General features: G+C 48.7%; 1 protein-coding gene across 1 annotated transcript in view; it reads left to right on the forward strand.

The window, feature by feature from the left end:
• Nucleotides 1-10,659: 10,659 nt before the first annotated feature.
• The window catches only part of DPYSL2 (dihydropyrimidinase like 2), a gene marked incomplete at its 3' end in the record, with an annotated part of 45,788 nt that continues 36,855 nt past the window's right edge, over nucleotides 10,660-19,592 (forward strand). The window contains exon 1 of the mRNA XM_039386644.1: nucleotides 10,660-11,234. Within this exon, the coding sequence (XP_039242578.1) occupies nucleotides 10,884-11,234 (351 nt within the window). The remainder of the gene's footprint in view (nucleotides 11,235-19,592) is intronic.

Raw genomic sequence — 19,592 nt, forward strand, 5'->3', positions numbered from 1 at the left:
TGAATTTTGTTTGTTGATGTTAGAGAGTGTGAATATATCCTATGTGCCCTGCCTTGAACTGAGAGAGATCCTTTGAAAAACTGTGTGCTTTAAAACCCTGCTTTTCCTAATTGACTTGACTTTCCCAGATTTGCAGATGATAGGAATACTGGGCTTTAAAATCCTGCTTTTCCTAATTGACTGGACTTCTGTGCCTTTTCAGATGATGGGAATACTGTGCTTTAAAATCCTGCTTTTCCTAATTGACTGGACTTTCCCAGATTTGCAGATGGTAGGAATACTGGGCTTTAAAATCCTGCTTTTCCTAATTGTCTGGACTTTCCTGGATTTTCAGAAGATGGGAACACTGTGCTCGGTGCTGAGCTGTGCACATGTTTTTATCAGCAAATATCAACACTCATATTCCTCGAACCTGATTTTTGAGGTGCTGATTAATTAGTGCATGGCGCAGCAGACTTCCTAAATAATTTCATCTCGCTGTTGTGTCTTTTTGATCTTTGATCCCCACATCTGAAATAAGCCTCTACTCATTAAGGAATTAAGGACTCTATCAGTTGCAGGTAATTAATATTAGGAGCACTCATGAGGCACAGGTGGAGGCAGTGATGGTGCCAGAGGTCACCAAAGGAGTCAGTTGTGAAGCCAAGCAGGGAACCCGAATTTTCTTTCCCCAAACGAGTGATGTTGAGGCTTCTCTTGCCAGGCTTTGGTGTTCAGGGTGGAACAGAACAAGCTGCTAAAGGGGACTGGTTTGCTTGTAAAGACTCACTCAAGTGAGTGCTTCACATACCTGCCAAAGCAGCCTCGAGATTCCAGTCCCCTGCCCTGCTCTGCCGAGCAAACAGGAAATATTTCTGTGCATATTTCCCCTCTGTAATGGGAATTTCTTGGCTTCTGTTTGAGAAAGAAAATGGGGAGTAATTGGAGGGAGATTGTTTGTTAGTTTTATCTCCGGGAGATTGGAAAAACCCAGATTAAAAACTAATTAGGCTCTAATGGACCTGGGGAGGATTCTGCCTGTTGTGGGGCTCAGACTTGGGAGTGTGGAGCATTAAATCCTGGATATTCTTTATCCACATGTATGTATTGAATATAAACCTATGTATTGAGACAAAATGGATTTGAGCACTTCACAGGTATGTATTGAATATAAACCTATCTACTGAGCCAAAATGGATTTGAGCCCCTCGTCAAAATGCTTGAGAGGGAATTTTTTTTAAAGGGTTAAAATATTCGTAGTGATCTTAAACAAGTGCAGTTCTTCATTCTGAAATGAGAACATCTTTCTCTGCAAATATTTCCTTTGGTCCTACAAAAAGTACAACTCAACTTTAAAAAAAAAACAACAACCACCTGCTCAGCCCCAGATGAAATGTTCCCTACTGGATGGAGGCCTGAAATTTTACATTTCGATTCCCTGAAGTTTATCTAACAAATTGTTTTGCCTTGACCTCGGATCATTCAAACAAAATCCCAGCACCCCAGGGCAGGAAGGGCTGTTTTGCAGAGGATGTCACAGCATCTGAGGGTGTCACAGATCTGACCTCGTGGTCCTGCTCCCCTCCAGGAGTTACTGGCACCCTGTGATTTCATTACAAGAGGCTTTTTGGGTGATTTCAGACAAATATTTCTGTGTATAAAGCACGTGTTGGAGGGGATGCCATTTGTACTCTTTTTGAAAGAGCAGCACCAAGTTTAGGGGGCGTTAAAGCAGCACCTGGGATGTTTCCATCCCCTGTGTGACCCATCCCAAGCTCTCAGAGCTGCACTGGGATTGCAGGGATGGGGGGTTTGCCAGGAGCACCTTCTGCAAGGCCACAGGGGGGAAAGGCAGAGCCCAGGCAGGAGTTAATCCTCTGCCTGCTCGGGGAGGCACACAGATTTATGAAATAAAAGCTTGTAATGCAGTTTAATAAGATTAGATTTATTTAATAAGTGCAACATGATGGTTGATGTCGACCGAGTGGGCTCTGCAGCACAGGGAGGGCTGGGATTTCTCTGCTGGGGCTGGGTTTGGTCCTTTCCTTGCTGCTGCTCTTGTTCCTGCCCCTGCCCAGAAATAGGGGCTGAGAGGTGTGAGGGCAGGAGCATCCCCAGACAGGGGGATCTCCCCAGCAGGAGCCTGGCTGCTGTCTTGGCGTGTCAGAGGCTGCTGCTCTGCTTTGGGGTGAATTTGAATTTCTCTGCCTCATTTCCCCCGTGTACAGTGAGGCTAATAATGCTGCCTTTGTCTGGTCCTGGCTGTTTTAAAATGTAATGAGATGAGGTTTTCAGCACTGACAAATGATTTTGGGTGTGAGTGCTCAGCTGAAGGCTCTTCAGAAGGGCCTGAGCTCTCCCACTGGGCACCGTGGGCTGCTGAGGGTGGCAAAACGTTTCAGCAAAGGGAAGAACCTGAGCAGCACAAAAACCAGCCCAGGGCACGTTTCTGCTTGAAGCTTAACAGGAAAATTCAGTGACACCAACGTGTCTCAGCAGTTTGCATCGGCTCCCCCAGGCAGCACAGCTGGGGAGAGGAGAAACCCCTGGGGAAACAGGGGACAGGAGGGGAAAACAAGGGACAAAATGTAAAAACAAGAGAGAAAAGGGGTAAAAACAAGAGGGGAAAAAGGATAAAAACGAGGGAAAAGGGGTGAAGACAAGAGGGAAAAGGGGTAGAGGCAAGAGAGAAAAAGAGTAAAGAGAGAAAAGGGGTAAAAATGAGAGAAAAGAGGTAAAAACAAGAGGGGAAAGGGATAAAAATGAGAGAAAAGGGGTAAAAATGAGAGAAAAGGGATAAAAATGAGAGAAAAGGGGTAAAAATGAGAGAAAAGGGGTAAAGACAAGAGAGAAAAGAGGTAAAAACAAGAGAGAAAAGGGGTGAAAACAAGAAAGAAAAGGGGCAAAAATGAGAGAGAAAAAGGGTAAAGACAAGAGAGAAAAAGGGTTAAGACAAGGGAGGAAAAGGGTAAAGAGAGAAAAGGGTTAAAGACGAGAAAAGGGGTAAAATAAGAGAGAAAAGGGGTAAAAACAAGAGAGGAAAGGGATGAAAATGAGAGAAAAGGGGTAAAAACAAGAAGGAAAAGGGTTAAAGACGAGAGGAAAGGGGTAAAAATGAGAGAAAAGGGGTAAAAACAAGAAGGAAAAGGGTTAAAGACAAGAGAGAAAAGGGGTAAAAACAAGAAAGAAAAGGGAGGTTTTTCTTGCTTTCCAAATCGTGGGCTTTGATGATTTGGTTTGATTTTTTTGCTTCCAAATTCCCAGCATGAGGTTTTTGGTTTGACTGTTTGTCCTTCCCGTTCTTCCTTCTGCCATTGAAGCAAATCCCAGTTCCCTTGGAGTGCTGGTCATCCAGGAAATCTTTGCTTGAGACCTTTGGGAGAGGTTGCTGCTTCTGTGTTAACAACATTATACACCTGCTGCCATGGTGATGTGCAGCATATGTGAAGCTTTAGTCCTGTCTGCTTTCACTTGAAAGTGTTGCACTGCTTGGAAATCTGTTTTTTTATAGTTATTCCCCATTTTTTCCAGGTGGAAATGACACCTGCTTAGCCACGGTGTCCATTGGATTTCCAGTGCAGCAATTCCCTCTGCTGGACCATTGTCTCTGGTTGGCATTTTTGTTGCAGAGTAAAGCATGAAAATCTATTTATTTGGGGGACTCAAGATGTTTTGTCTCTCCTTGGGTTCCCCAGATGGGTCATTGCAGATGTAAACCTGCCCAGCAGCGTGTTCAGAGCTGGTTTGAAATGCCTACCTGTGCAGACAGGTGCCCTGGGTTTAAAATAGGCTCTAAAGCCAGCACCAAACACGAGGGGAAGCTGCTTAATGCAGCTTAAGGGTAAGATGCTTTTGTGCCATGAACTGGCAGAGATTTCAGCCACTGAAGCTGATGAACAGAACAACCAGCACAAGCAACACCTTCTGCATCACCTGGGCGTTCTCCTCCTGCCTCCCTTCTTCCCCTGGAGCCTGGATGGTGCCTCCCTCCCTTTCCTTTTCCCTTGTGGAGCTCAGATCTCTGCTGTGGAAAGCCTTGAGTCCCTGCTGAGGGACGGGGAAGGATTTCTGTGCTGGTGGAGGAGGTGTGTGAACGTGTGAGGGACATTCTCAGCACGGTTCTGATCCAAGGGTGGATCCAGTCGCTGCCTCTGGGGGCACAGAACTGGCTCCAGTGCCCAGGGAAGGCTTTTCTGAGCCCATCATCCTGTGCTGAGGGTAAATATGTCCCAGGATGTTACTATCCTGTATTTAAGGAGCTCCAGCTCAGTCAATGAGAGGCAGTTTCCCTTGGTGGGAAGTGCAGTAGGAATTGCCACGAGGGAGCAGGGACAGAAAGGGAAGGTGAGGCTGCACTTCATCTCTGATCCACGTTGGCACATTAATCCAAGTAGTATTTGCTCATCTGGGCTGTTCTCAGCTCGAGTTTGCTGCTGACTTCTGTTCTCAGTGCTGTTGTGTCCTGTCTCAAAGGAACCCAGAGAGCTGCAACACTCCAGCAGTGACTCATCCCCTGCTTTCTGCCCCTGGCTCTTGTTTTTGCCATCCCTGTTCAGGAGCAGTGCTCAGAAGGTGTGGGAGGCCACGTGGATCTGCTTGCAATGGCAAGGTCTTATGGAGAGCGGGGAGGAGATCCCAGTGCCAGGACATAAATTGATATTCACTCATTTTTGGCCAGAGCTCCCCGGCTTGGAAGGGCTGTTTTGAAGCCGTGTTGCAATAGTAAAGACTTTTTTTATCCGTTTTGGGTCCTTTTGGGGAAAGATGCTGGCAAAATTGGAGCTGATTCCGGTCCATAAATCAACAGCTCTTTCCTGTGGAGCCCCAGGTCCACGTGGATGTTGGTGGTGGTGAGCCAGGAGCTGTCACACTGAGAGAGGGGTTCAGAGGAAATGGGAACATCTAATGATGCCTTTTTGTGGTTAGATGGCTGAGCTCTCCTAATGACACTGTCTGGAAGAACAGATCCTCAGTCCTCAGCTGAAATCCATCTTTTCCAGGGCTTCCAAATGTCACTTAGAGGCCTCAAGGAAATCAGCAGTTCTGCTGGAAGTTTTGTCTTAAATCCTGAATGGTTCAGAGAGATTCCCATTGTTTCTGTCCATGATGATCATCCTGGGAATAGCTGAGAAAAATCTGATTTCAGGGCAGGCTGGTACCTTTCACATGCTGAATTAGTAAGGAGAGATTTTGGTGGCAGCAGGGCCCTCCACTCCCTCTGCAAATCCATGGGAATTGTGTGCCTAATTCCCATTTGTGCCTTTGGAAAATCCCCTCATAATTGACTAAATATTTGTACTCCTGGCTGTGGGCACGGGTGGCACAATGTGGCTTTCAAACCATCTGTTTTCATGGACTAAAAGCCACTGGCAACAAACCTTGATTGGCAGAAATTCGCCAGGGCTGGTTTGCATTCGCCGAGGTTGCTGAGGACAAAACCATAAAGGAAAAGTGAGGCACAGGAGAAAGGGAAATAAAAAAAGGACCACGGAAATAAATGAGCTTTGTTCCAGCGTTTGAATGGACTTTACTCATTTATCAAAGGACTTTCTTCTGGCCTTTAATGTTTCTGAAATAATGTGTCTCGTCTTTGAGTGCCCGACGCCAAGAAAAGCTGTCAGCCACTCCAGCAATTATCATATCCCAGAGGGAACTTGGTTAATGATTTCTCTGCAGACAACTTGGTCTTTCAGTTTTCGTGCTCTGCCAGAACAATTCCAACCCAGTGAAGCATTTTAGGATTGGGTTTGATTCTTAATATCCAAGGAATATTCTGGAAAGGCAGTTATTCACTGCCACCTCTCGATGCTGAGCCTGCACCTTAGGAAATTCAAATTACAGGGAGCAGCAATAGGTAAAGCAACACCCAGAGAGAGGGAAGGTGGCTTCCCCAGCTTGTGGTTCTGAAATTCAGACGTGTACATGCAACAGGTTGGTGTTTTTGGTGTTGGGGACAGCACAGGCTATGCCAGGCTGTGCCCTGAGCATCCCTGAAATTCGGTTCCTGATTTGTATTCAAGCTTTGCTCAGCTTCTCTTTGAAAACCATGGAGTGGTTTGGGTTGGAAGGGACCTTAAAGCTCATCCCATTCCACCCCCTGCCAGGGGCAGGGACACCTTCCACTGGACCAGGTTGTTCCAGCCTGGCCTTGGACACTCCCAGGGATGGGGCAGCCACAGCTTCTCTGGGCACCCTGTGCCAGGGCCTCCCCACCCTCCCAGGGAAGAATTCCTTCCCAACATCCCATCTAACCCTGCCCTCTGGCAGTGGGAAGTGACTCCCCCTTGTCCTGGCACTGGGTGCTCTTGTAAGAAGTGAGTTGGGATGTCTTGGCAGGATGGAGGAGCTCAGAAACCCCCACGGATGTGACACAGGGTAGGGATAAATCCTGTGCTCCTGAGTTTTTCCAGGCAGGCCACAGATGCCAGGGCACTTCAGCACAGAGAGAATATCGCTGTGTGAGTAAAGAGACCCAATTTTCCCCGTGTTTGACAGGGAGCCAGCCCATCCATATCTTTGTGCTCACGTTTCCCCCTTTATATTAACATAAAATTCCTTTTGCAAAGGGATCCTTGTGAAATCCTCGTGCTCTTCACGCCATCCTTTCCTCCTTGTCTTTGCTGAGGCAAATCCCCAGGCAGGGATTGTCTTTTCTCGGGGTGCTCTGAGTGCTGAAGGCAGAGAGTGCTTGTGGCACTCAGCACTTTTGTGCAGCAGCATGAAAGAGGCTTTAAATTAGGGCAGTTCTGCCACTCTCCTGTGCAGTTCCAGCTCTCCATTCATCACTTCACCTTTTTGTGGTGCTGTTACTGCTGGAAGTCACTTGCCAAGAGTGTGAGGATGTGAAGAAAACCTCATGACGTGACTCCACTCGGTTTCTCCCTTTTGTTCATTTTATTCTGTGCTGTGTGGGTTTTATCAGTGATAAAATTACCTCATTTTCACGTATTGCTAAACAGTTTACGTCCAGATAAGTGTCCAGGTTATTCTGCTCTGCATGTCCCTACAACTGATACTTCAAGAACTAATTAATGCTCGTTACAGGATCAGAGTGAAGAGCTGCTGCATGGAGACTAAATGTGCGACTCCAACTGCCCTGGTTCATTTCTCAGGTGGTGTTTGGGTAACTCCAGTGTTTCTCCACCTTTGTAGGACCAAGAATGAGCTGTTTTCTGAGGAATTTTCGTATTGATCCTGGGTATTTGAAATTCAGGGGAGGGTCACTGTCATTTTCAAAGCGATTTGTGTGGTTCTCAGTGAAAATAGGCACCCTGTGGGATTATTGAACACACAGGTTATCAGATCCCAGTGATTTTTCAGCAAAATGTGGTTATTTCCATGCCTAGAGCTTGGGCAAAAAAATTACTGGTTTACTATGTTACCATCCAGGAATTGTGCTATGTAGCTGTAAACTCAAAGTGAAATATAACTTACATGCCCCTATAATCTTTTTATCATAACAAAATTGATGGGAATCTGATCTGTCTGATTGGGAATTCTGGGATTTTAAACAAGACCTGTGTGCCAGACGTTATAGAGGCTCAATGGGACTCTCAGAGACAATAAGTTTCTGTGTCTAGTCCCAAAATCAGAGTGATTTGGGGGGTCTGAGTTCTCAGTGCACTGGCTGGTGCAGCTTTATTCAGGATAACACACTTTCTGGAGGAAGAAATTCCTCAGGAATAGAGCTCTGGAGTCATGTAGGCACATGGAAATGTTTCAGTACCAGTGTAACAGAAATAGTACAGTTTGCTGTAGCTGGGCATTGCTCAAGATCTGATACTTGAGTTTCACAGATGGAAATAAAACCTTTTTGAAATTCCCTCCTTTTCTTTCAGGGTCCATGAAAGGAGCCCAAAGGCAGAGGGAGGACTATGCAGACACCCTGTGAAGCATCCAAGAAGGAGAATACAAAGGAGGAAGTCTTTTAGCGGTTCAGTGACTCTTTTGGGGTGCTTGAGTTTCCTTATGGGTGACAAATCACCTTTGCTTTGATACCTGAGGCCAGTCAGAGACTCAGCAGATGTCTTTGAGATGTCTTTGACAGACTTCCTGTGAGCAGGACTGGAAATACAAACCCCAAATAACTGAAGGCACTGCTGAGTGTGTCCTCAAGTGCCTGTGGAAAGGGGAACCACTCGGACATGGATGTTCAGGGGCTGCTTGTTGCCCGTGTCTTGAGGGGTTGTTGTAAAAGAGTCAGATCTGTCTGGCAGGAAACTTGAGCTTTTGGGAGGGACCTTTCTCAGCTCTGAATGTTTGGAGGTTTAGCTCTGCCTGCAGGATTTCTTCTTGCCTGGGTCCCCTCCCAGCCTCCGTCTCGCTGGCAGATCATTCCCTCCCATCCCTCCCCAGCTCCCGTGGCCATCTGAGCATCTCCAGGGCTGTGCCAGGAGATGAAGGAGCTGCCTTTCAGCCCAGCCCTGGAAGCCACTGCCTGCATTTCAGCAAAGTGCAGGACGTGTCAGCACAATCACTTCCAGGCTTTGCTCCGGCTGGAGCCTCTGTCAGCACTGGCTGCAGCTCCTGGGCAGCGATGCCGTGGCAATTAATATTTATAAACCCTCAATAATACAGCACTTGTGTGTACCTGGGAGACCATCTGCTGGCCTCCAATCCCCGACCAAGCACCTGAGATCAGTGTGGCCGGTCCCAGAAGGGGAAGGAGGTGGGGCTGTGCCCCTGGAGAGCCTCGGATTCCTCCCTCCTTCATTAGTTACCAGAGCACATCACCCTCATCCTCCAGGGCCAAGCTGCAGGCTTATTCCTTTCCTTTTAGTCTGGAGTCTTTTATCACTGTGCTGTGCATTTATTACAGGCCTTCACTTAGTTGTGACCTTGGCTTTGGTGGTTTTCCACGTTTTGGTACAAAGGCCTTGTCTTGGGTGTGGTTTGCAGGGAGAGAAGGCTCTGAGATTATTATTTTTGAAATGTATTTTTATTTATTGCTTTTAGTGTTTTGGGGATGTTTTTTTTTTTGTTTTGAATCTTGCAAAGGTGCTTAGTGGCCGTTTGGACACAGATGCTTCTCAATTAACAATTAATGTATGCATGTGCAAAGATGCAGATCAATGAATAATGCATAGTAATAACCAGCTTGGCCGTGGGGTTTGGGCTGCAGGAATATTACATATGGATTAGCCCAAAGGCCCCAGATCACACGTGAATAACGTGTATCAGGTGGAGGCAGCCCCTCTAAACCCGCTGTGTGCTGCACCTCTTACCTTTGTGCTGAAAATGGCTCTGCTCCCACATCCCGAGGGTCCCCCGGGGTCCGGTGGGCTCTGCCCAAAGCAGCCCCTCGGGAATGAGCACAGCCCTCCCCCCGCCTGGAGCGGCTCGTTTAGGGACAAACCCCAGGGAAGAGGTAAAAGAGGACCCCAGACAGGCGGAGCTGGGGTGGGTTTGGAGCCCGGCAGGGAAGGGGCTGCGGTGGGCGGCGAGTGCCCGGCGGGCTCCGACCCCCCCGGGCCGGGCGCGGGTGGTGCTGAAGGGACAGCGCCGGTGGCCGGGCCGGCCGGGGGGCCCCATCTCCCATTTACCCCCGTCTATCTCTGCCTCCCATCTCCCTCTGCCCCATCTCCCCTCGCTCCTCCATCTCTCCTCTGCCTCCATTCCCCCTTTACCCCCATCTCTCCTCTGCCCCGTTTCCCCTCTCCCTGCATCTCCTCTCTTCCCCATCTCCTCTCTGCCTCCCCATCTCTCCTTGCTCCCCATCTCTCCTTGCTCCCCATCTCCCCGTGGTTCTCCATCTCCCCATCTCCCCTCGCCCAGTGCAGGGTCACTGTCACTGTCGCTGTCACTGTCACCACGGGCAGGGGCGCAGGGGCTGCTCTGTCTCCTCCTCTGCAAACCTGCCCTCCGCCGGAGCCGCCTCTGGCTGCCTCCCCTGCTCCCCCGCGGGGCCAGGCGGGGGGCTCCTGGCACTGCAGAGCCTTAATTGCCTGGCAAGGTCACTAATTTCGGCTCCCCGAGGTAAGCCCCGCTCGCCGGCTCGTTTCCCCGTCTCCCCCGGTTCCCACACCCCTCTCCCATCTGTCTCTCTTTCTCATCCCCTCTCCAGTGCCATCAATCAGCCCTTTGCCCCCCGCGGGGAGGGTCCGCACCGGCGATGCCCCCAAGGCCGGGGAGCTGAGTCAGCATCGCCGCAGCCCCGCTGACCCAGGCGCGATCCCAGCTGCTCCCGCCCTCCGGCTCCGCCGCGCCGGGAAAAGTGAGGAACAATGGGATTCCCGGAGCCCTGCCCGGCTCCACCATTGCGGGGCTGGGGGAGGCAGGGGAGAGGGCGGTGGGAGGGAGGAGGGCAGAGCCCCTCTGTGCCCTGCCCGAGGGGTGCCCGCTGCCCATCCCCTCCCTGGACCACGAGCCGCACGCCGGGGAAGGGGAGGGGGAGCGGGTGGGTGGCTGGGTGTGAGGGGGGCTGTTGCTCCAACCTGATCGAGTCCATTTGCCAATTCACCACTCGCATCACTTCCGGAGCAGTCCCCAGTTTCTGCTGCAGAGTGAGCATTTTTTTTTTAATTATTTTTTTAATTTTTTTTTTTTTCCTCTCTCTCTCCTTTTCCCTCCCTCCCCATCTGGATGCTGGGAACTTGAAACCTCCTCCCTTGATTGCAGCAGGATCTGCCCCATCCTTTTCCCTCAACTTTGCGCTGCATCAAAGAGCCACAGGCTGGCCGGTGCCTGCGATGGGGGCAGGGGACCTGCGGGGCACAGCCCTTTGCAGCTGATGCTGCCGTGTCTTTAGGACCCAGAGCCATCGCTTTCCCATCGCTTCCCCTTTTTTTTTTTATCCGCCTCTCCTCTCCCCGCGTGTGTGCTCGTGTGTGTGTGTGTGTGTGTGTGAAGGACCCTCCTGGTTACTGCTGTTGTTATTCCCCCTCGGCAGGGAGACCACCCGAGCCATGGCTGAGAGGAAGCAGAACGGGCGGCAGGGCGAGGAAGAAGAGGTGCCAGCCTTCTTCAAAAACCTGGGCTCGGGCAGCCCCAAGCCCCGGCAGAAATTCTGTGGCATGTTCTGCCCGGTGGAAGGTTCCCTGGAGAACAAGACCATCGACTTCGACTCGCTCTCGGTGGGCCGAGGATCCAACAAAGTCGTGGCAAAGCAGAAGGATGTTGCCCACCTGGGTCCGGATGCTCCGTCCGTGTATTCCAGGCAGAGCGGGAAGGGAGGGGAACCATCTGTTGATTTCGGGAGAAAGGTGGAGATCAGGAGTGCCACGGGGAAGGAGGCGCTGCAGAACCTGAATGACAAGGTGGGTGCATGTATTTATATCCGTGTGTGTGTGTGTGTGAGGTGAACTCGAGCACACCACAGGCTGCAGAGGGGATGCATCCTTTCACATCCAGCTTTTACGTCCCCTGCATCCGTGTGGCAGCCTGTGGGAAGCAGCACCTCTCCCGGAGCCTTCTCTCCAGACCTCTCTGCGGGTCTGTGTGTGTGCACAGGGAGGGGGCAGAAGAAAAAAGGAGCCCCCCCTACCCCCACAAACACCCTTCCCTTCCCCTCCCCGCCCTCCTGGTTGAGGAGAAACCCCGACTTTTCTGTTCCTTGGGCAGATTCCCCCGGCACAAGGGCAGGGAAATGCCCCACCCAGGCGGCGAATGCAGCTCACAAATGCGATTGTTAAGCAAAGGAGCATCAATGAGCCTCCACCTACAGGGATCAAATCCCTGCAGGATTCTTCCAGGGGAAACACCTGCCCCTCCTCCCAGGCACCGGAGTGACCCCTGGGAGCTGTATTTCGATACCAGTTTTAAGCAGGGCCTCTGGCTACAGTGGGAATTTTTGACTCGGGAAGATCTGGGACTTTGACAGGAATGTGGCATTCTCCTAAAAACCCACTGAACTCCTCCCAGGTTTTTAAGACTCCTGAGGATGTTTTCTCACCCTCTGTATGTGCCAGGGTGTCATAAAGCCCATCCCCTTCCTGAGGCAAAACCCACTGAACCCAGAGGTCTGGCTGATCGTGCCCACTTGGTTTTCACCAATAAATAGATTTAAACGAGCTTTATTCAGAGCTGAGCCATGGAATACTCCGGGCACTCCTCTGACAATGCTGGCTCCTCTGCAGAGGCTGGAAGAGCAGGAATGAATGAAGCAAAACCCACCAGCAGACTGATGAACTCCTGGCTCTGGGCAGGAGTTTCTCCCAGTGGTTTAGGGCAGTCCTGTCTTCTGGAAACTGCTTCTAGGATGTGCCTCCTGATTTTTAATGGGTTGCATGTGCAGGGCAGAAAATCTGCCTGGAATTCAGAATATGGGCTTGTTCATCATTTTCCCCTGCTTTCAGAAAAGTATTCCTGGAGGTCATATTATAAAAATAGAAATCAGGGACTCATCCTGCCTAAATCACCCCCAAGGCTCCATCCACCCTATTTCCATCCTTGAGCTGCTCTCCTGAGCTCACAAAGGCAGGCCCAGCTTTGCACAAGTCCTGCACACCAGCCTTAATTAGGAGGGGGATGTGCCCCACGCTGCTCCAAACCTGATTTTCCAAACCCAGACAAAAGTTTGCCACTCCACATGCCTGAGGTTCGCTTTGACCACGTTGGAGTGCCTACTAATGGAGTAGTTTTCCATGATTAATTAGTCTCCTTGGACTAATCAAGGTGGATCTCAAGAATAAAGGGCCTTTTCATCTTGAGGAGTCAAAGGTTCTGCAATTCAGGACACTTTAAGAACTAATTTTGGACAATCTGATGTCCTGTGGGACAGAAGTACAAGCAGGTGATATATCAATTCTGAAAAGATCAGTTATTTTCTGATTAAATGGTACCAGCATAATAAAAACTTTAAGTACAGTACTGTGAAAAAGCAGAATCCACAAAGAATATTAATAACAATTTTTAAAAATTGTGTTATTTGGTTCTATTTTTAAAGATTGGTGTATGAATGTTAATCAATGGTATGAAATAGTGGGATGGTGCAAAACACTTGAGTTGTTTCTCATCAGCTTAACAAAACACTGATGCCAGTGGATGATGTTGTGAGGGGTTGTGTATGTTTGGGTAAGTGCAGTCTGTTGTGATGAATGACATGCTATGGATTGGCACTTTATTGCAGGAATGTTTTAGCTTTGTTTTTCCAGCTGACTGCACCCAAAGCTTGAATCAATGGTTAAATCCTCAGCAGGTAAAATTGGCTTTGTGGCTTTAAACCAGAGTCATCCTCTCTGTCACTTATAGAGAGATCTTGTCTTAATCTCCACTGGAATAATTAACAAAGCAAGGATGGACAAGCTATTTGTTATTTTTCTTTCTGAGGTCTTAACTGTCAAGAGGATAAAAAAGGGAATGTAATTATTCCACATTAAATAGCAATATATTGTCCTGCAGGCCAAGATAAGGGTAATCAAATCTCTTTGTGCCTGTCCTGACCAGGCCATTCTGTAGGCATCTATCATGTGCTGCCTCTGGGTCATTGCTGCCTCATAATTCAGGGTTAAGACCATCTCTGGAGGCACCAGGAAGGCTCAGTCTCAGTTTAAGCAGCGTTTGCAGCTCAGCCTCTGGAGACAGCGTGACCTGTTCAACAGGTCTGCAGCTCAGAGCTGAGCCAAGCTCTGCTGCTTCCAGCTGCTGCCAGGGAACTTGGAGAGTTCCCTGTGCTCCTATTTCCCATCTGAACTCTGTCAGCCTCCCTGTTCCCACTGCTGCTGGCTGGTTCTGGAGCTGCTGGTTGTGTCTGAGCCCAGCTTAGTGCTCTGAGGCCTGAGCTCAGCACTGGGGCAGGTCAAGGGTGTCACGGTCAAAGCTGGGATTTCTTCAGCAAGGCAGCAAACCCTTGGCCTGGCTCTCCTGGCCTGGCTCTCAGGAACTGCTGTGCACCTGCAAGCCCATGTCCTGTGCTGGGATCTGGTGGGTTTTGTGACAGCACCAGGGGAGGGACCTGTGGAAATCAGTCATGGAGTCATCCAAGTTGGAGAAGACCTGCAAGGTCACAGAGTACAACCTGTGCCCCATCCCCACCTTGTTCCCCAGCCCAGAACACTTCCTTGGGCATCTCCAGGGGTGGGGACTCCACCACCTCCCTGGACAGCCCCTGCCAATGATTAACAACCCTTTCCATGATGGAATTTCCCCAATATCCAACCTGACCCTCCCCTGGTTGAGCTTGAGGCCGTTCCCTCTCCTCCTCTCCCTTGTTCCCTGGCAGCTCCCCCCTCCTGTCAGGGGGTTGCAGAGCCAGAAGGTCCCCCCTGAGCCTCCTTTTCTCCAGGCTGAGCCCCCCCAGCTCCCTCAGCCACTCCTGCTGCTCCAGCCCCTTCCCAGCTCCATCAGCTGCCCCTCTCAGGACTGACTCTCCAGACCCCTCCCCAGCTCCACTGCCCAAACACTGCTTTGCAGTCAGTGCAGAACCTGGAAAATACCTGGTCCCAGAGCAGGGAGCTGCTGGAATGGCATCCCAGGGCAGTTTTCCTCTGTTCCTTAGATGATCAGTCTGGAGAGAGGTGCATTCATCCACGGTTTGGTAAACCTTGGCCATCGCTCTCTTGACCTGGGTCATTTCTCTGAGTGCATTCCCCAGATTTCCCACGTTTGTGGGAATTCTTATTCCTTCTGCCTGGCTCACCTGTTGACACTTTTGGGACAGAGACAGTTTTCTAGGGAATGTCTACAGAGAAAAACAAGGGGGATCACAAGCCTGGGGCTTTAATCTGGTTTGCATGGAGAGCCTGAGTAGACACTTCAACACAAGGACAAGCCCTGGCATCCCAAATTTCCTCTTCCTCTGCCACCTTGTCATTACTCCAGTGATTCAGGTGGCTCCCCTGAGCACCTTTACATCCCTTTTTTTGCATCCCTTAGCAGCAGCTCATGGGCCTTTGGGAAGAGGAGAGAACTGTGTGTAAACTGCTGGTCTAAACCAACAAAGCCTATTGTAATAAGTAACAATAATGAACAAACAGAGAGCAGGAAAATATTTTTGTTTCAGAATTGACAGGAGAGGACTCGCTTGCAAAACACTGTCATGAAGCTTGTGACATGACTGGACTTTTTCCTAAAACCTCAAAGCTCTCAGGATCATAGTTGTTCGTTCCTGGAGAGAAATAATGAATAACAGGATGTTGTTGAGAGCTCAAATAATCACAGACTCTGGAACATTAATGGAACTGTTGTGTAAAACAAAGGAGCTGTTCCAGACAGCTGGAAATGCAGTTCTGAGTTCAATTTGCTACAATGCCTGCAATTTTTCTAGCCTTGTTTCCACAATCACTGCTTGCAAAATAATCCTACAGGAGCATGACTTGCATGTTCTTCCAGTGGGTCCTGATGGTTTGTCTGACTGGGGCAAAAACCCAAACAGTGATGGGCACAAATGCCAAAGTCTATATGCCAACTTCCTATATCCCTCTCAGAGCCACCAGTCTGCTGTTCCACACATCCAGTGGGGGTCTTGTGGGGTGGTTTTATATCCAGAATTTACCACCTTTTCATGCAGGAATGAACAAAGGGCTTTGGTGCAGGGCCAATGGATTATTTGGGCTAAAGACTGGAGGGGACAAATTGAACCCCTGGGGTCAGAACTCCCTGCTCAGCTTGGAGCTGGTGCAGGTTTTACCTCACAATTCCTTGGTGTGCCCCCCTTCTGGCACTGCTTTGGCCATCCTTTGCATGAACATCTGTTTTCAGCAGGTGCTGAGCAGTCATTTAACTGTTTTTTACCTCCCCATGTCACTTGTCTGTCCTGTGGCACATATAAATCTGAGTGACTCTGCTGGGATGTTGTAAAGTTGGGAAATGACAGCAAAGCTCATGTGAAGGTTGTGTGTGTGTGTGTGTGTGTGTTCTGCATCTTTTGGTCTAAAAAGTGGCAGAATCTGGAAGCAGCACTGCAGGAAACCTCCCAAAAAACCAAACCCCTTTGCACTTCTGGGTGAATGTTAATGTCCTGTTCTGTGGTCACCTCCCAGAGGGCAGGAATGAGTCTCAGGGTGGAGAAGAGAGGACAGAATTTTAATTTATCACTGAGTAATGATTGGCCTGTACCTCAGAGGTGGGCAAAGCTGGCTGGAACAACGGGGACAGCAGTTGCTGAGAGCCTGATGCTTTGCCCTGCAGGTTTTTAGGGAAGGAGAAGGGATTATGATCACAGAATCCTGGAACAGTCAGGGTTGGAAGGGACCTCTGGAGATCATCTAGTCCAACCTCCAAATAATGGCAGGAAACAGTGCAAATCCCTGAAAACAGGCATTTCTTAGCCTCTACCCATGGTTCCCATGGCCTGGGGATGCCAGAGGGGGGAAAGGGCAGGGCAGTGACAGGGATGCCCAAATGTCCCATGCCCTCGTTCCAGAAATTCTGCATTTAGAGTGCAGGGCACAGCAGGATGTGGCTGTGAGTGGTTTGGAGAGGACAGCACATTTTTGCTGTGAACTGTACAACCCCTGACAGAGCAATCCCTGTCTAGAACCCTGAAGAGGGCTGGCTCATTCCTGATTATGTGACATGAGGGTAAATTCCCTGGAGAGCAGCAGCTCGGGCTCGTTTAAGGCCAGTTCCATTGGATGCACCTGAAAGGCTCAGGACATTTCCCCCAACAAACACACCACGACAGTAACAGCCTCTTTAAAAGGTTATTTCTGAACCTTCTGAAGGCTTCCTGGGACAGCAAGAGAAACAAAATCAATTGGGAGGTTAATTTTAATTTGCAGATCGAATGCACGTTTTTTATCGACCTGTTTGTGTGGCCAGAAAGTGAAATCTCCCCCTTGTAACCTAAAATAGTCTGGATTCAAAACCAATTAAGCTGTTCCTCTGAGAAGTCGTATGATTTTTACCTCCTCATAGCAGCATGTTTCACCTCTGTGGTCATTTCCATTTCATGACACTTATTTTTTTCATCTAAGAGAATAAAACAAGAGATGCTCGTTGGCAGGTGTAATTCCCCCCTGTTATTTAATTTATAGTGACAGTTCTTTCATCATGTGTTGGGAAGGACAGATGTAACTCCTCCTGCCATGTATCAGCCTGGATTTAATGCTCCCAACGCTTCCTGAGGTGCAGGGGGTTGCTGGATCCATGGGAAATTCCGTTCAAGTCATTGAGACTGGGCAGAGATTGGAGTGGGGAGAACCAGGGCAGAAAATTAGGGTGAACTCCTGGTGGGTGAACTCCTGAAAGCTCTTTTGGCCCAGTCCTGCTCCCTCTGATCACAGCAGCAAGACCCTCACTGAGGTCTGGAGGGGGGATTCTCCAACAGGGAATGGGATTATTTGTGTCTGACAAGCCTAAAGGGAAATTCAGAGCCAGAATTTCAGACCCTTCCAGGAACTGCTTCAAATCCATCTCTCGTCCCTCTTTCCACTGCACTTGAAAATGTGTATTTCCATTTGAAAGGTGGTTTTGTTTTTTAATTCCATGGCAAAATGTCCTTTTGGATAAACCTTTAAGAATCCAGTAGGAGGAAAAGCAATTGGGTGTTGCAATTCTGTGTTTTTTGTTGCCATTACACTAAAATTCCACAGAGGAAGAAACTCTTTTAATAATTTTTTTTTCCCCAACCATCCAGCAGCTCCACAGTGGGAATAAAAATTCTTTGCCAAGCAAGTGTTTTATTCACAGAATCTGAGTTAGGATTCAGAGCTGATGTAAATTGATTTCCACTGATGCCTGTGATGATTTATTTTAGCACAGATTATCACTGCACAGAGATTCTCGTCTTCTTGTGCCATTTTCCCTCCAGACCTTTCCAGAAGACAAATTTAGACAAATTTTAACATGAGATAAGTTTTTGCTGCAAAGATCTTCTCCTTCCCTCCTGATCACCTCAGGTGTGTTTATACAGCAGGTAACATCCCCTCCTCACCTTGGTTTAGCAAGGCTAAATAAGTCAGTTTTTCCATTTATATTAATCTTTAAATTAGGTATTTTGACAACCTTTTAGCTCATTGCTAAAAGGAAACAAAATTGGGCCATATTGGTGTGATGGAGCTGGAAGGACACCCCTGGGAGCTCAGTTTTGTCCTAAATCACTTGAACTTTTAAAAAATCTGGTGCTGTGTGGGTGTTGACTATTGAACAACCGTGTTTTGCAGCCCTTTAATCTCTTCATTTATTTTATTCTGCACTACTTAGGTTCTTGATGGGGGGAAAAAAAGCTAAGTGTCACCTGAAGATTGGTTATTGCTTTGTGACCCCAGGCACTGCTGGATTGGAGTTATGGAATAGATGGGTGTGGAACAGATGAGTATGGAATAGATGAGTATGGAATACTCAGCCTCCCAGTTCTGCTGCTCTGCATTTAGCCCATGTGCAGTAAGGAGCCTTTTATTTTTTAAGAAAAAAAAGGAGTTGAAATAGCTGTCTTTGAGCAGCTGAAACGGGCTTTAGATGGCTCAGTGTGCTGAGAACATCATCACCCTTCAAGGGTTTCTGTTTCTTCTCCCAGCACTGGACCTGTGGGGGATGGATGGATGGTTTCCTGGGCCCGTGTTTGTGGTTAGAACCCTGTTGGTGCTGCCAGGGCAGGATCTTGAACTTGGCAGCTGGATTTAGCATCTTTAACCTGCTGCCCAAGGGCCTCGGTGCCACCTCTCAGCCCCTTGAGGTGGTTCCTCTTACTGAAGGCCCCCTCTGACCTGAGAGCAGAGGCACAAAATCGCTCAGATCTGAAGCTGAGGAGCAAAACTTGTGTTAAAGAGTAGAAAAGGAACAGTTGCACTGCCTAAATTTAGAGATCTGAGGCAGATTCTTGCTTCCACGTTCTGAGCAAAAACATGCTGAGGCTTCAAAACTTCTCCCAGCACGGATCAGAGGGGCAGGGAAACTCATTTAGTATTGTCTATTCTAATCATTAAATCAAAATAAAGCCCTACAGGCTGACAAATTAATCATTTTGCCACTGTCATAATGAGCCACTTTTTCATTTGCTACTAATTGGATATTAACTGATTGGCATATCAGCTCCTTAATGTTGCCTGATGTCCTACCTATAGCCAGGAAAAGCTCCTTGACCCCTTTCCTTATAAATCCCTGTGGATGGAAGGACATAGAAGGTCCTGATAGGAGTCTGTTTGAACAGATGTTGCCTTTATAATGATTTATTTCTGACATATACTAAAGGTTTCATTTCTTCACGTGTTGGGGGTGTAAAGATCATCACATTTCTTTGACAGGAGAAACTTGTGTGATGTGAAATTCCCTCCTGGCTGAGGGAAGAAGGTAAGTCTTGGGTCATCAACTATCTGTCGTAGCCTCCAAGCAGCAACGGATTTGTGCTATTTGTGGGTTCTCCAAAAGGTGTGTTGTGCCTTTCCCCAGCACAGCTGATGCCAGAGGAACCTGCCTGCTCCCAAATCCCACCTCATCCCTGCACTGGGCCAAGTGCACCGTGAATAACGAGGAAAATATTTATGCCATTTAATGCATTTCTTTCCTTGAAGTACCAGCTTATGGAGTTCAGGGAGTGAGAAATTTAACACTCCAAGTGTGACTGAAACATGGAACACGGAGCTGGCAGCACTGGAATAGTAAGGAATGGTCGGAGGGACCGGAGAGGACCCCCATGCCTGGGTGTGTAGCTCTGAGCCCACATTTCCCTGGCACTGAAGCTCAGGTTAGTGACCACAGGTGTGTGTGTGTGGGGGTGGATCCGGGATGGATTTTCT

The sequence above is a fragment of the Pipra filicauda genome, unplaced genomic scaffold, assembly GCF_003945595.2.
Source record: "Pipra filicauda isolate LSUMZ 115617 unplaced genomic scaffold, ASM394559v2 scaffold498_size1627759_pilon, whole genome shotgun sequence".
Classification (NCBI taxonomy): Eukaryota; Metazoa; Chordata; class Aves; order Passeriformes; family Pipridae; genus Pipra; species Pipra filicauda.